General features: G+C 41.9%; 1 protein-coding gene across 2 annotated transcripts in view; it reads right to left on the reverse strand.

Annotated features, from left to right (window-relative positions):
- Window positions 1–13,337: 13,337 nt before the first annotated feature.
- LPIN1 (lipin 1) overlaps window positions 13,338–16,691 on the reverse strand; it is a 289,491-nt gene continuing 286,137 nt past the window's right edge. For both annotated transcript variants that reach the window (XM_082252224.1, XM_082252225.1), the window contains exon 20: window positions 13,338–14,162. In XM_082252224.1, the coding sequence (XP_082108350.1) occupies window positions 14,003–14,162 (160 nt within the window). In that variant the 3' untranslated portion in view covers window positions 13,338–14,002. The remainder of the gene's footprint in view (window positions 14,163–16,691) is intronic.

Below are 16,691 nucleotides of genomic sequence, written 5' to 3' on the forward strand. Positions count from 1 at the left end.
GCCATGGACTGTGATAAATGAGCTACCAGGGGCTGCATACAACCTCCTACACACAATGATGCCGGTTTCCAGTGATGCACTGCCATATATATAATACATTTCCTAGACCGCCACCCTGACTGTGTATTGAAGCAAGGTGGCTAAATCTTCAGTTTTACTGTCTATGCACAATTTGAGTGCTTAAAGTAGTATTAAACCCCAAAGCAAACAGTTATTATATTGCAGTTTACCAATTCTTAGATGTGATGTCTACATTAGTGTTCTTTTTTAGGCTTGCTTTCTCTGGTGATTCAGCCAGTAAGTCTGTTTTCCAAACGAACAAGCTCTTTTCCAGATGTATTAGTTTACACAGATGAGACAAAGCATTTACAGGCAGGGGTGCTTACAATGATAAGCTTTTATTTATGTAAAACCTTTATCCCAAAAGGAAATTCTTTGCTGTAACTGCTTATACAGTGAGGGGAAAAAGCATATTGTACGTTTGCCCACTGACAAAGAAATGATCAGTCTATAATTTTAATGGTAGGTTTATTTTAACAGTAAGAGACAGAAAAACAATGAAAAAAATCCAGAAAAACGCATTTCAAAAAAGTTATAAATTGATCCGCGTTTTAATGAGTGAAATATGTTTTTAACCCCTTCACAAAACATGACTTCGTACTTGGTGGCAAAATCCTTGTCGGCAATCACAGAGGGAAGATGTAGTTGGCCACCAGGTTTGCACACATCTCAGAAGGGATTTTGTCCCACTTCTCTTTGTAGATCCTTCCCAAGTCATTAAGGTTTCCAGACTGAGATTTGGTAACTCGAACCTTTAGCTCCCTCCACATATTTTCTATGGGATTAAGAACTTGAGACTGGCTATGCCACTTCATGAACTTAATGTGCTTATTCTTGGTGTCGCCTTGGCTGTGTGTTTTTTGTCATTGTCATGCTGGGATAACCCAAGGCTCTCACCCAAGATTTGACGGCACATGACCCCAGCCATCGTCCCTTTGATGCAGTGAAATTGTCCTGTTCTTTACCCTTAGCATAAAAACAACCCCAAAGCATAATGTTTCCACCTCCATGTTTGACGGTGGAGATGGTGTTCTTGGGGTCATAGGCAGCATTCCTCCTCCTCCAAACACAGAGTTAAGTTGATGCAAAGGAGCTTTTGGTCTCTTCTGCCCACAACACTTTCACCTAGTTCTCCTCTGAATCATTCAGATGTTCATTAGCAAACTTTAGATGGGCCTGTACATGTGCTTTCTTGAGCAGGGGGACCTTGCGGATGCTGCAGGATTTCAGTCCCTCAAAGGGTAGTGTATTACCAATTTTTTTCTTGGTGATGGTCTCAGGTGCCTAGAGATCATTGACAAGGTTCTCCCGTGTAGCTCTGGGTTTCTGGGTTGATTCCTCACCATTTTCACAATCATTGAAACTCCACAAGCTGAGATCTTGCATTGAGCCCCAAAACCGAGGGAGATCGACAGTTATTTTGTGTTTCTTCCATTTGCGAATTATTGCACCAGATGTTGTCACCCTCTCACCAAGCTGCTTGGCGATGGTCTTGTAGCCCATTCCAGCCTTGTGTAGGTCTACAATCTTGTCCCTCACATCCTTGGACAGCTCTTTGATCTTGGCCATGGATGAGAGATTGGAATTTGTGTGATTGCTTATCTTTTACACAGGTAAAAAGCTAAGATTAGGAGCACTCCCTTTGAGAGTGCTCCTAATCTTAGCTCGTTAACTCTATAGAAGACACCTGGAAGCCAGAAATTGTGCTGATTGATAAGGGATTCTGGATATTTTTGTTGTTATTCTGTCTCTCACTGTTAAAATAATCCTATAAGTAAAGTTATAAATCATTTCTTTGACAAAGGTAAAAAATCAGCAGGGGATCAAATGTTTTTTTTTCCCTCACTGTAAATCCTGACTCACACTGGTGTGATTTGGCATGTGGTTTGACAGTTCATGTCGCAGCGATTATGAAAAAGGTTCCTGTGCTACTTTTTTCTGATTTCACTGCGACTTGCATAGACTTCTGTTAAATGAAGTCACAATGAAACTGGCAGTGCAAATCACACTGATCTGTGGCTTTGAAATCACACTGAAGTAATACTTCAGCACAAAATCAAAGCTGCACCAGTGTGAACCAGGGCTGATATTAACTCATATTAAGTGTGAGCTGGAGTTTGGCTTCAATTTGTTAGTGTATTTACAGTGTCTTGAAAAAGTATTCAAACCCCTTGAAATTTTCCACATTTTGAATGTTATAACCTAAAACGTAAATGTATTTTATTGGGATTTTTTGTGATAGACCAACACAAAGTGGCATATAATTGTGAAGTGGAAGGAAAATGATCAATGGTTTTCAAACAATTTTTACAAATATCTGTAAAGTGAGGCGTGCATTTGTATTCAGCCCCCCTGAGTCAATATTTTATAGAACCACCTATCGCTGCAATTACAGCTGTAAGTCTTTTTGGGAACGTCTCTTCCAGCTTTGCACATCTAGAGTGAAAATGTTGCCCATTCTTCTTTGCAAAATAGCTCAAGCTCTGTCAGATTGGATGGAGAGCGTCTGTGAACATCAATTTTCAAGTCTTGCCCCACAGATTCTCAATTGGATTTGGATCTGGACCTTGACCGGGCCATTCTAACACATGAATATGCTTTAATCTAAACCAGGCATGTCCAACCCGCGGGCCGGAACCGCAGGCAATGCAGTCCCCCAGCCGCGGAACTCCAGTCTCCTGCCTTTGGCTGGCGGCTCACGGACACCCGCAAGTGCAGTGCGATCTCCCGGCTGCTGCGGGAGACTTAGGATGTCTGCAGTCAGTGACAGAGCCGCTGCTTCCTGTGTGATATGAAATGCACTCCACCTGTGACAGGAGCCATACAGGAAGCAGTGGCTCTGCTCTCTACTGCCAACGCATGCTTTCCTCCAGCAATACCCAACGTCATGACCAGCAGTACCCCCATGACCAGCATTATCAGCCAGCAGTAACCACCAGAAGTAACCAAAAGCAGTACCCGCCAGCATTACCCATCAGCACTACCTGCCAGCAGTAACTGCCATTACTACCCACCAGCAGTACCCCCCAGCATTACCAACCAGCAGTCTGCAAAATAAGTAGAAAAGCTATGTGTATTAGCGTGTGTAAATTGCTGCAATATGTTTTTTAATAACTAGTTGTGTTTTGTCATAATATGTCATGTCCTTGTTCATACATGTATGAATAAGGACATGACATTTCCTAGCTGCCTAAGTCATATGTGCTAGGGGTGCAACTAGCCACCAGCACATTGTACATATTCCCAGCATGTGCAGTGTTTCTGACTCCTACCACCATGAGCACTTCAAATCACTGAAGTGGTCATGGTGGTTAGAGTGTTCCTTTAATATCTTTCAGAAGAAGCAACCCTCTGTATACAGATTCCATTTAATTCGATCATCTTCTAGTTGTGTTAAATTAGTGGGGGGGGGGGGGGGGCGGTGGCATTTTATTACTTCTATATCTTAACTATAGTATATATTTTATATGCGGCCCAAAAAAATTTCTCTACACTCAGTGTGGCCCCAGAGAGGCCAAAAGGTTGGACACCCATGATCTAAACCATTCAATTGTAGTTCTGGCTGTATGTTTAGGATCATTGTCCTGCTGGAAGGTCAACCTCCACCCCGGTTTCAACTCTTTTGCAGACTCTAACGGGTTTTCTTCCAAGATTGCCCTCTTCTTGGCTCCATCCATCTTCCCATTACCTCTGACCAGCTTCCTTGTCCCTTCTGAAAAAAAGTATTCCCACAGCATGATGCTGCCACCACCATGTTTCATGGTGGGGATGGTGTGTTCAGGGTGATGTGCAGTGTTATGCCCCGTGCAGATTATCTGAAGACTTTTGTCTGTAGACTTACCAAAACCATATAATATGAGGGCAAAACTAAACACTTTCAATTTGTATGCAATCCGGCAGGCCCTTGCACTACATAGAAAAGGTAAATCTGAAGACAAAAGTCTTTAGATAATCTGCACGTGTGTACGGGGCATTAGTTTTCATTTTGGCTGCTTCTCTGATTAATGCTCTCCTTGCCCAACCTGTCAGTTTAGGTTGACAGCCATGTCTTGGTAGGTTTCCAGTTGTGCCATTTTCGGATAATGGATTAAACAGTGCTCTGTGAGATGTTCAAAGATTGGGATATTTTTTTTTTTTTTTTTTTTTTTATATAACCTAACCCTGCTTTACACCTCTCCACAACTTTATCCCTGACCTGTCTGGTGTGTTCCTTGGCCTTCATGATGGGGTTTGGTCACAAAAGGTTCTCTAACAAACCTCTGAGGGCTTCACACAACAGCTGTATTTATACTGAGAAAATAAATTACACATAGCTGGACTCCATTTACTAACTAGGTGACTTCTGAAGGCAATTGGTTCCACTAGATTTTAGTTAGGGGTATCAGAATAAACGGGGCTGAATACAAATGCATGCCACACTTTTCAGATATTTGTAAAAAAATATTATTAACCATTTATCATTTTCCTTCCCACTTCACAATTATGTGCCACTTATGTGTTGGTCTATCACATAAAATACATTTACGTTTTTGGTTGTAATATGACAAAATGTGGAATATTTCCAGGGGTATAAATACTTTAAGGCACTGTAAATCTGCTAATACATTGAACACAATGCTGCCCCCTAAGATTGACAATGCTCCTATCTGCTGCCCCCCCTTTTCTCATTCATCCAAAAGTGGGGGGTCACTGTGACACAGATGTGTTACTGGCCAGATCATCAGGTGAAAACAGAGGGGAAAAGCCTAAAATAGAGAGAACTAATGCAGCCACCACATCTAATGATTGATAAGCTGCAAATACTGTATTACATTTTTGGTTTTAACACAGCTGTACCGTTGAGTCCAAATACCTAAAACGGAAACATAAGCAGGCTAGGACAATTTGCCCCACTCTTCTATTCATCTATTCTTGGTGTAGTAAATAGGTGAACAAATTGTCTTTCAGATTTTCCATTTCCAGCCTTGAAGTCCCTTCTAAGCCGGTAAAGCTGACCATACTTGATTTGAAATTTGGCCAGTTCAGCAGGGACTGGACGAATTTCGAGCCATGGGCACTATGGTTGTACAGAAGTCGATCTACCAATCAACTTCTGTTCACCTGCCCTGTTTTCTCCTGCTTAATCAGCACTGGAGGTTATAGCCTGCAAGTCTGATTAGTGTATTCTGACTGCGTAAAAGTCTCTCCGCTGCTAGGATACAATAGCTATGCAGGATTCCTTCATTCACATCGAGTGTGTGGATGAGGGAATCAAGTCCATTTTTTTGTGTTCAACTCTTGGGTTAAATGACAAAAAAAAAAAAAAAACTCATCTATGGGCTGCTTAAGGGAGACACTAAGCCCATCCACATGAAGCCTGGTCTAGGAGGGTGGCAGGAGGTAGACATCTGGCCTTGGCTGTCACATGCAATGATCATGAAATTCAGGTTACTGTAGTGTATACAGTACAATTTATGATTTTTTTTTTTTTTTTTACGAGTGCAGATTGTAATGGAACCACTGCTGTAATTCTCCACCAAGTGAGTGCACTCTTTGGCATGCCCCCAGCAGGTAAAGCTCCAATTTAAACAACAATTTTTGTCACTTGATTCATACTGATCTGTAGGTACTTTCTAAAAAAGGTAAAAAAAATGCTGGATGGAAAGCTAAGCTAAAACTGTGCACCACCTCAGCAGGAAGATGGTCAAGAAGAAAAAGCAGGAGCTCGAAAGACATCCTTTCAAGCCTTACAGGAGGATAACTATAAGACTCCATTCACACTAGCACGACTTGTCAGGCGACTTGTGTGCCCTCAAGTCGCTTGTCATAACAAATGCAATGTAAATGAATGAGAGCCGTCTTAATATGCACTACTGAAGTCGCTCTGACATCAGAAAAGGGTCCTGTACTACTTTGAGGCGACTTGTATCCGACTTGTGCCAATAGACTTCAATGGGAGTCGCCTCCAAGTCGGATCCTTATCTTTTGTCAAGCGACTGTGATCCGACTTTCCAGGAAGAAGAAGGGAAATTAGCCAGGCATTCCCCACATTGCAGCCATGCCTACAGTTCCTATATACCATTATCTCTGCCTGGTCTGTGTGATTGGCACTGGTGGACACTGATACCTGGCACTGGTGGACACTGATACCTGGCACTGGTGGACACTGATACCTGGCACTGATTTCTGGCACTGGTGGACACTGATTTGTGGCACTGGTGGACACTGATACGTGGCACTGGTGGACACTGATACGTGGCACTGGTGGGCAGTGGTACTGGTGGACACATACGTGGCACTGGTGGACACTGATACGTGGCACTGGTGGGCAATGAGGAAATGAGTAAAAAAAAAAAAAACAGAAAAGGGGAATTAGGTCACAACACATAATATTCTGATTGGCCAAAGACAAAGTCGTCTATCAAATAAGTCGCTTTAAATAATTCACAAGTTGCGGTAAAGTCGCAGTAAAGTCGCGGTAAAAAGTCGCTCAGACATGGGGCGACTTATGGTCGCGGCAGTGTGAATGCGGTCTAACTCTTTCATAACTAGAGGTCATTGAAACTTAAATGCCCAGAACAAATTTAGCAGTGCCTATATGTACTGATTGACCTAACAATACCTCTATGATGAGCTTCCCTACTTGAATAATTGTTACCTGCTTTAGGTACCTTTCACACGGGCAGATCCACCTGTCAGTTTTTTAGGTGGACCTGATCGGACCATCCATTGCCCTCTATAAAGCAGCAGATGTAAATGGGCATGTGTTGTTGACCCCCGCCGACATCCGATCTGATCCTATCCACTAAAAACTGACAGATGGGGGATCTGTTCCCCCTCCGTCTGGTGGATCGGATCAGATGATAATTGGATGTAAACCAGACTGGCATCTGACCACCCATACCGGAAAGGGGGCTGTGCCACTGTCTGTTCTGCTTAACCACTTAAGCCCCGGAAGATTTTACCCCCTTCCTGACCAGGGGTTTTTTTGCGATTTTTTTACTGCGTGACTTTAAACGGACAATTGCGCGGTCGTGCGACAATGTACCTAAACGAATTTCACGTCCTTTTTTTCCCACAAACAGAGCTTTCTTTTGGTGGTATTTGATCACCTGTGCGATTTTTTGATCATGCGCTATAAACAAAAAAAGAGCGTAATTTTTGCAAAAATAACAATATTTTTCACTTTTTTTTATACGAAATTCCCCCCCAAAAAATGTAAAAATCTAAATTTTTTAACATTTTCGGCCAATTTGTTTTACGCTACATATGTTTGGTTAAAAAAAAAAAAAAAAAAGAAAAAAAATCGCAAAAAGCGTATTTTGATTGGTTTGCGCAAAAGTTATCGCGTTTACTAACAAAGGGAAAGATTTTTGTCATTTTTGGTGTTTTTTTTTTAAACGAGTAATGGCGGCGATCTGCGATTTTTTTTGCGGTACTGCGACATTGCAGCGGACAGATCGGACCCTTGACTGACATTTTTGACACTTTTGGGGGTACCCTTGACATTACTGCAGTAATCAGTGCTATATATATATGCACTGTTACTGCAAAAATGACACTGGCAGGGAAGGGGTTAACTGTATTGGACAGGGAGGGGTTAAGTGTGTCCTAGGGGCGTGCTTCTAACTGTAGTGGGACATTGCTATTAGTGTAAAAACAAAGATCAATGGTTCTACATAGTAGAACCGTCTGATCTTCATTTTTACACAGGGAGAACTGACAGGCGGCTTGTTTACATAAGCCGCTCTGTCTTTCTCCTGCTATACCAGTGATCGTAGTGTGACCGGCGGACATCGGGTCCGCCAGTCACACTCCCGCACTCCTCCGTGAACGAGCCGAGGCGGGCGCGCGCCTCGGCGGGCGCGCGCACGCCCGCTATTGGCTCTAGAAGGAGTGACAGGCGAGCGACGTAGACCTACGTCACTCTGCCTGGCCGGGGCTGACTGCCGCAGTAAATATACTGTGAGCAGTCGGCAACCGGTTAAGCAGAGCAGACACAGACCTATCATCCACTTGCTCACACAGGGATCAGCAGAGTCTGCCAGTGTGAAAGAGCCCTTAAAGTGATACCCAATTCTCATACATACCTGCTCTGTGCAGTGGTTTTGCACAGAGCAGCCCAGATCCTCCTCTTCTCAGGCCCCTCTTAAGTGCTCCTGGGCCCCTCCCTCCTGTTGAGTGCCCCCACAGCAAGCAGCTTGCTATGGGGGCACCCAAGCTGAGCCACAGCTACCTGTGTCCATTCAGACACGGAGCCATGGCCCGGCCCCACTTCTCTCCTCAATAACGGACTGACTTTGACTGACAGCAGCAGGAGCCAATGGTGCCGTGCTGCTGTCTCGCCAATTAGGAGGGGAGTCCTGGGCAGCTGAGACACTCCTGCAACATCGCTGGATCTAGATGGGGCTCAGGTAAGTATTAAGAGGAGCTGCTGCACACAGAAGTGGCTTGATCTTTTTGCACAGAATGTATTAAGATAAAAACCTTCTACATTTACAACCGCTTTAAAGTTTTTATTTGATACTCTTTAAATAAATACCCTGCCCATATTAATTTATTATTAATAAGTCATTACTAATAAGGTTGATTAGGCTGGTTGACTCACACATCAAACAGAGAGGCGCCTGCAGTCAGTGATGTGGATTGCAGTATGCTCACCAATATTTGAGACACCATGGCTTATTCTGCCAATATGTCCCTACCAGGAAAAGGCTAGTTGGCTGTGTTTGCCACTCAGACCAAAGGTTTCCCTTACTGAATCTGAAATTTATAACATGCTTGTTCTGGATCTTTGACACGACCAGCATTTCAGAATGGCGCCCAGCAATGGTAGCGCCATATTTCTCTTATGGCAAGTATGCTGTAAGGCTACTGCACAAGCACTGAGAATTACATAACTATTTCATCACTGGGACAACATTAGTTCTGGAAGTTAGATGAAGACCCTGCATGATGGTTTAGGCATCAACCCTTTGGGAAGAAAGGAAGATGAAAGCACATGCGGGGAGTTCAGTGTTCTCTTTGAGAACGATAAATACCTTCAACAATTCCACTAACACATTACTTATCATCCATTCATCTAATGGCACACTAGATCCACTTTATAGCCATAACACACAGACTTCAAATCACTTCTTTATGATGTATTTACACATTGTATATACAGTAAATATTAAACACACAAGTGCAACAAAATGTAACATTATTGTCCTCACCATCACAATTACATCAGTCATCGCCAGTTAAGTATGTTCAAATACAATGCAAAAAGAAAGACACTGCAATTCTGTTTGCGCCTCCATAACATTCTTGCAGCAATTACACAGCTAAAAAATAATATACAGTATATCAATTTATGGTTGAATAAAACATCTTTTTAACAGAAACCAGCATTACTAAGTAAGCAGCCCATGTTATTTCTTTCATGGAAAGAATATAAACTCCACACAACATTCCATTTTTGTCATTTGGAATCTGGCGCATGTAGGTAGTGTGCTCCTGAACTGCAATCTCACTGTAAAGAGGGATACATTTTGCACAGCAAAATTGAAGTACTTGGGGGGGGCAAACAAAAATATACTGCATTACAAATCAATGACGGGTCAATAAAGCAAACCTGTTCTAACAACCACATCTCTACTAGTTCCAAGTTGGTCATCATGAAGCTTAACCATTTAGTGAGTCATTGATCTGAAAAAACTATGCAGCAAATGAAGCGTGGGCCAGGGACTCACTAACTAGTGAAGCCTCAGGATAAGCATGCCAGTCAGCAAATGAGCAAGAAGAAGCTGGCAATGACACAACTTATTTTTCCAACATGGCAGATTCACTTTATATTTAATGAAGTACAGATAGGGTGGACCGATGGACCTGAGTAGCCATGTTTGTATATTGTCATATGGAAGCTAGTTTGTGCTGCAAAGGTTGCCAGCTCTCCTTCTAGGTGGCAATTTTGTTTGTGATTAGATATCAAACCATTTGTGCATGTGCATGTGCAAGTGGTAGTAAAATGATTGTTACTGTCGGTTTGGCATGGCAGATAATAAAAACATAAAGCCACTATCTGTTGCCATTAGCAATATCTGTGTCCTTCCTTAACTAGTTCTTGTAAATCAGATCTGCAGAAGGGATACCATTGTAGAAGGGCAGACCTCACTTTCCAACTGTGGACATCTGGCAAAAGGGTTAAAATGTAGTTTTATACAGAGTTTTTACAGCTGCTATCTAGGGATAGCTAAAAAGTGGTGGTATGGGAAGGGGTGCAAAAAACGGGTCACTTTTTTGTCTCAAGCTAACTTTTCTTCAGGACTTGGACGGCCAGCCATCATAAGACTCCAACAGTATTGTTGCTTATGTTTACTGAACTGCAGAATGTATTTATTTTATGCACCACCGATCTGCAATAATAACATATGTATCATATCGGTACCCAAAGCAATAAAAGTTATTGCTGAATAAATAGGTCCATAAAAAGAAATGAGAAAAGGGATTTATATGTTTTTAGCGTTGCAAGTTGCTTCCCTGCAACTGCCCCCCGATGCCTTTGATAGAGTCCTCAGCCCTGTGTAAGTTCTTACAATCTGAAGCATACATACAGCTTCCTCTCTTCACTTGGTTACATGGAGCAATAAGGAGTGAGAAGAAGGTATGTGTATTGCTTGGGACAGGGGTAGTGATGTAAACCTGTTTGATGTGGTAAAACCAGGTTTAATTTAGGAGCTTGTGTTGATGGGCAAATGCAATGTGCTTTCAGGTGCATTTGGCTTGCATTATTCTTTGCTGCATCGACCAGCTTTAATCTTTTGCATTCCAATAGACTTGTATAGAGATGAAACAGATTTGATGCAAAAAAAAAAGCCTGCATACAAAGGCCTTAAAGCTTCTTTACTTTCTGTGATTTTGCTGTCTAGCTAAGCAGGAATAGCTGCCAAATGACAAAACTTTAAAATACCATGTGCCAAAAGAGATCTGTAACAGCAGACACTGGGGTAGCAATAGCTGGGTTCATGGTTTGGATAGTGACTACTTCTTTGTATGATATGTAGTCACTAAAGCATTCATGTATATAAAGCACTCACTGAGCCTGCGGCATATTTGAATATAGTAATTCCAAGTATAAACCCCATTAAACAAATGCAAGTAACGTAGAGTAGCACCTACAATAAACCTTGAATAGAATTCAGTAGGTTAATATGAATTTCCCTTTCATAGCAGCTAATAGTAGTGGAGAGGAGTATTGGTAACCATTTGGTCATACATATCTATCTATTACATTAGAGTGCAGAAGGACAACGTGGAAATAGAGACTGGCCTTCCACTGTATAAATGGAACTCTGATGGGATTTTGGGCAGTTGTCAAACTGCAGGTCCTTTTATGGCCATGATGGTTTCAGTGCTAGAGAATTTACTCAAAATGTAATGTACGACTGGCAGCTTAGGGTTGTATATTTTTTAAACTGTCACTCCACCTAAGACTGGCTGAATCTCTTTGTACAGTATATAGATATTAGTGTGACTGTAGCCAATATGTTCAAGCCTCACTATTTGGTACTGCATCCATTGTTGCTGTGCTATGACTAGGTATCCTTACTACTAATTATTTCTTAGAAAACATCAGTGTTGTTGCTGAAATATTCATAAACCTAATTACCACGGATGTGCACTACTGATCTTAACCACTTTACCCCCGGAGGATTTTGCTGTCTTACGTCTGGGCCACTTTTTGAGATTCGGCACTGTGCAACTTTAACTGACAATTGCGCGGTCTTGCAACGCCGTACCCAAACGAAATTTACGTCCTTTTTTTTCCCACAAACAGAGCTTTCTTTTGGTGGTATTTGATCACCTGTGCAATTTTTACTTTTTGTGCTATAAACAAAAAAATAGCAACAATTTTGAAAACAAAATATTTTTCAAATTTTTTTTATATGAAATTCCCCCCCAAATCAAATTTTTTTTATCATTTTAGGCCAATTTGTTTTCTGCTACATATTTTTGGTAAAAAAAAAAAAAAAAAAATCGCAATAAGCGTATTTTGATTGGTTTGCGCAAAAGTTATTGCGTTTACTAACTAAGGGAAAGATTTCTGTCGCTTTTGGTGTTTTTTTTTCTTTTATGAGTAATGGCGGCGATCTGCGATTTTTTTTGCGGGACTGCGACATTGCAGCGGACAGATCGGACCATTGACTGACATTTTTGACACTTTTGGGGTTACCAGTGACATTACTACAGTAATCAGTGCTATAAATATGCACTGTTACTGTAAAAATGACACTGGCAGGGAAGGGGTTAATTTTATTGGAGAGGGAGGGGTTAATGTATGCCTGGTGCTTACTGACATGTGTGGTGGGAGGTGACTATGTGACACAGGGACAGATCGCAGGTTCAGCTATGCTGAACCCTGCAATCTGACCCTGTCTGTCACTTAGGAGATCCGCCCGCTTTGTTTACACAAGCGGGCGGATCTCCAGACTCGATTCCCCGACGATCGGGGAAGAGCAGCGGTGATCACCGCCGCTCTTCCCCTGGCCCGACTCCCGCTGTGACTGAATACAGCGGGAGCGAGCCTCCGGCGGTGCGCGCACGCCGCCGAGAAGGGGGGAGTGTCTGGCGACGTAGGTCTACGTCGCCAGACGATAACGAACCACTTTGCCGCAGTAGAGCTCTGGTGAGCAGCGGTAAAGTGGTTAATGGATGGGGCACTTGTCATTTCAGCATTTGTGTTTCTTCTTTCCTTATGATTATACCCCTGCAGGACGGCAAGTAAAGCCTGCATCTGGCCAACAACTCAGAACACTTGCTTGTTATGCCAGAACTACTTTCATAAAGTTCACATAACTACAGTGTTGCTTTAAGAGAAACTCCAGCCAAAACAAATTTGATTTAGTCTTAGATAGAAATGGGAAAGAGTTAGAACTGCTGTGAAGTGGTTACTTAGCTCCATGTCCTTGTTGGCAAGATCTCCCTTGTCATTCTGTCCCAGGAACAGGTCATAACCAGGAAAGGAAGAAAAATGGAAATCTCCCCAATGTTTGGATTTCAACCACTGTCTGTATCCCCTTGGAGAAGGTTTCCTCTCATTTCCTGTCCTGGTGAACATGGACAAGTCAGAGAACCTTTTTTTTCCCAATGGGGACAAAGACATCAATAAAAGCCTAACAAAGGTTTTAAGCCTTCCCACACCTATACAAAGCTTAAAAAAAAATCAGTTTAGACTGAAGTACGACTATAAGCTCCATTCCCTGGGAGCTGAACTTCGCTCAACACAAAACTTTTTATAAACATAAGTGGAGTACCCATAGCCAAGAACGCTTAATGCAAGCCACACAACTACTTATGTCTGCACTCTTGTGCTGTAGCACCAGATTTTTTGCTACCTGGAAGTGTGGTGAGCACGTACTATGCAAATATTAGTTTAGCAGTGCAATCTACAGCCAAGTACCTACTTACTCAGCAAAAACTCAACGAGCCCTTTAAGAAGCACTTTTAAACCTGTCAGCATTACTGCAATAGGAAGTTAGTCTGATAGAACCTGTAAATAATAAATAAGCCCTACCTAAAGAAATTCACCTATAACGCTGGGAAATCATGGCTGGATGGATTTAATTGCATCTTTCTTCACACTGCACAATTTCACAGCCTTGATTCTATTCTCAGATGGAAACCAAGCTCCCAGAAGCCTCCTGTGTGAGGTGGGGGGGGGAGCACAGTGTTGTATTACAGTACAAATATACAGCCCTCCAGCCATGTACATCGAAAGCGCAAATTACTCATGTCAATCAATACATTTCTCTGAAGAACTAAATTCTCTATAAACCTTCAGGAAAATAGAAGACATCTCAGCTGAGTTATTTCAAGTCAAAAATAGTTTCAGCCTTTTTTTTTTTCTTTGCAAAGTAGTGCAGCTGAAAGATTTGATGAAATGTTGCAGTTCGCTTGGAAACAAAAGAGAGTCCTGTCTTTAAGAGGCTGGGGGATGGATATCCTGGCTTTCGAAGGGTGGTACTGGGTCTCTCCAATATGTGAATTGACTGTAAGTGTCGGAGCAAGGGAAGTCTGAGGAATGGTTTCTCTTCAACAGCGGAAAGACGTGATCCACCACCTCACAGAGACGTACGTAGCTGAAACAAAAGACATAGGAATATGAATTCCACAGAGCAATTTACCAATTTAAATCTGTCCTCCCATTGACAGGAAAATTGTAGCAGTTATATATAAGCACAATACAAAGCCGCTTTGGAAAGAAAGATAGGCATGGTCAGAGAATGGTATGCTCACAGCAAGGACAGCAGAACTATTCCATATTCATTAAAGAAATACACCTGCTCTGGCTTAAAATGTAAAGACTCCTGTTGATGTGCTGGAGTCCTTGAGAAGCCCCTTGGGTCCCATGTCCTTGCCATACATCTGTTCATTATTTCTCTCCAAGTTGGGATTAAAGAATCACTGTGATTAGAATTTTGTATTATAGTTTTTTAGTACTGCTTTGGTAAATGGTTTTAATACTAGCTTCTTCATTTCAGCTAACCTTCACTCTCTTGTGGTGCTAGAGGAGCCTCTAGAGACATCAGTATCCATCCAACACTTCTGATGTGCATGATGCCTGTATCATCCTGCTGTGGCTCCCCAACCACTACATCATTAGAATGTCCATGCAGCTCCAGGGGGAGCCACAATGAGTAGTAGGGAGATGCATGCATTTGAAATACCTACAGGGTTGTGGTCAATATGAACTGCCTCCTTCAGTGACCATGCATAGGGGGTACTCTTTATCACTATACTGCTAACACTAGTATTAAAACTGGGTTCTCCAAGTTTCGCACTGGATGACAAGTCCCCTTTAAATGGCAAGCATTGGAAGAGCACTATAAATGTTACCCAGAAAGACCTGCGATTGTGTGACCTTCAACCAGTTAGCTCACAATTCCTTGATTGGAGTTTTATATAATCCCATACAGCTCCTCAGGAGCATCTAACATGTGCTCCTATGACATGATTCTGGGTTATACAACTTATTTCTCTTGCCACTGAGACTTGAATTTTTTAGGCTTAGTTTGAACTCTACAAATTTAAAGAGACCAAAATGGATATGGATGTAATTGATGGGAAAGCCAAAAAAAGAAGATAAAAAAACGGAAATAAAATTGGAGCCATTTTGCAGGTAAGTCTATCCCCCTGCATTACTTTAAATGTAAACCTGACTGGGATATAGCCTTAAAGTGGGACCCCAGTAAACTCTTTTTGTCAAAGGGCGATTTTGCATAAACTTCGTACGCTGCAAACCAAGCGTTTGCTTCACAGTACCAATATGGTCCCATTCACTTTAATGGACGAGTTTGACAGGCAGTGTTGCCTGTCAACTTTGACACACTAAACTTCTCAAAAAGCTGTACATCAGCTTTACATTAAATAGTTCATTTGGACCAAGCTATCAAATGATTTACTTTACAAACAGATGCAGCAGTTGTGTGCGCTGTATAAGCTGTATGTCGCCTAGCTGCATACTGTATACAGTGCTCTGTTACGGCAGTGGGACAAGAAATTCCCTTCCTGCTTTCGAAAACAAAATAAAGTCTAGCGCTCCAATAAAAGCTAGAGATTAGCTTTAAATTTGCAGCAGTGGTTAGGCTAGGCTCACATATACACTGGTGCAGAAATGCGTCTAAAGCGCACCTATTCCCGCACCTGCAGGCAAAACTCGGTGCTATTTAGCAGACGCTCAGGGGTGCCTAATCTGAAAACACAGTGCGTGTTCTGGTGCGGAAAATTGCATTGTGCAAAAGCGTGCCCCATGGGATTTCTCTGCATCTGTATTTAGAAAAAGGTGCGTTTGCGGCAGGTACAATTGAAAGGGCTGTTGTGCTTGCGCAAACGTTATGACACACAGGAACTGCACATAGGTGAAACTAGCCTTAAGCATTTCTACAATCCCCTTCTGCCGCCATGTTCGGTTGCGTTTTTACTGCCTCACCGAAAGCCTAACTGCCCATCCAATCAAGCAGCCAAATACTCAACAACCAGAAGAACCCAGGGAAAAGATGACACCGCCAAGGGACCTCACAGACTTGACATCGTTAAGCAGCGGTATTTGTGGAGTTTAGTTCTTAAAGCTTTTTTTCTTGTCTTACAGACAAAAGAGATCAAATGTGTTTTGAGCGACTTATTTAATCACCTGTCAAAATAGTGAGCTGGTTTTCATTCATCAGTTGGATGTAAAAATAGCTGAAATTTCATTAGCACATGTGTGATTAATTAGTTTCACACTTTAGAACGTATCTTTTCCTCAGTAATTATCTCTCCCCTTGTTATTAAGCTGTGTACAATCCTGCTGATAATAATGTTCCCTGCTTCTGTTAATTATAGGATGCCTCAGTATATTGTTCTGGGAAAATGTGCTAAATCTGACATTATGAGAACAGTAAAATTCTTTGTACTAAATATTAGTAACATATACTTATTATTGACCTCATTTTATGTTATTGACCTCTTTAAACATCTTCTCTGATTTTTAATTTATGCTAACACATGTATCTGAACATCTATTTGTCCCCTGGAAACAAAGCAAAATGGGAGCATCCAATATGTTCTAATGCTACAAACTACAGGGTAAAAAAATATTGCTTTTAAATCATTACCTGGCAATAGCCAGT

Source organism: Pelophylax lessonae (genome assembly GCF_965119305.1).
Source record: "Pelophylax lessonae genome assembly, chromosome: 3".
NCBI classification, from domain to species: Eukaryota; Metazoa; Chordata; class Amphibia; order Anura; family Ranidae; genus Pelophylax; species Pelophylax lessonae.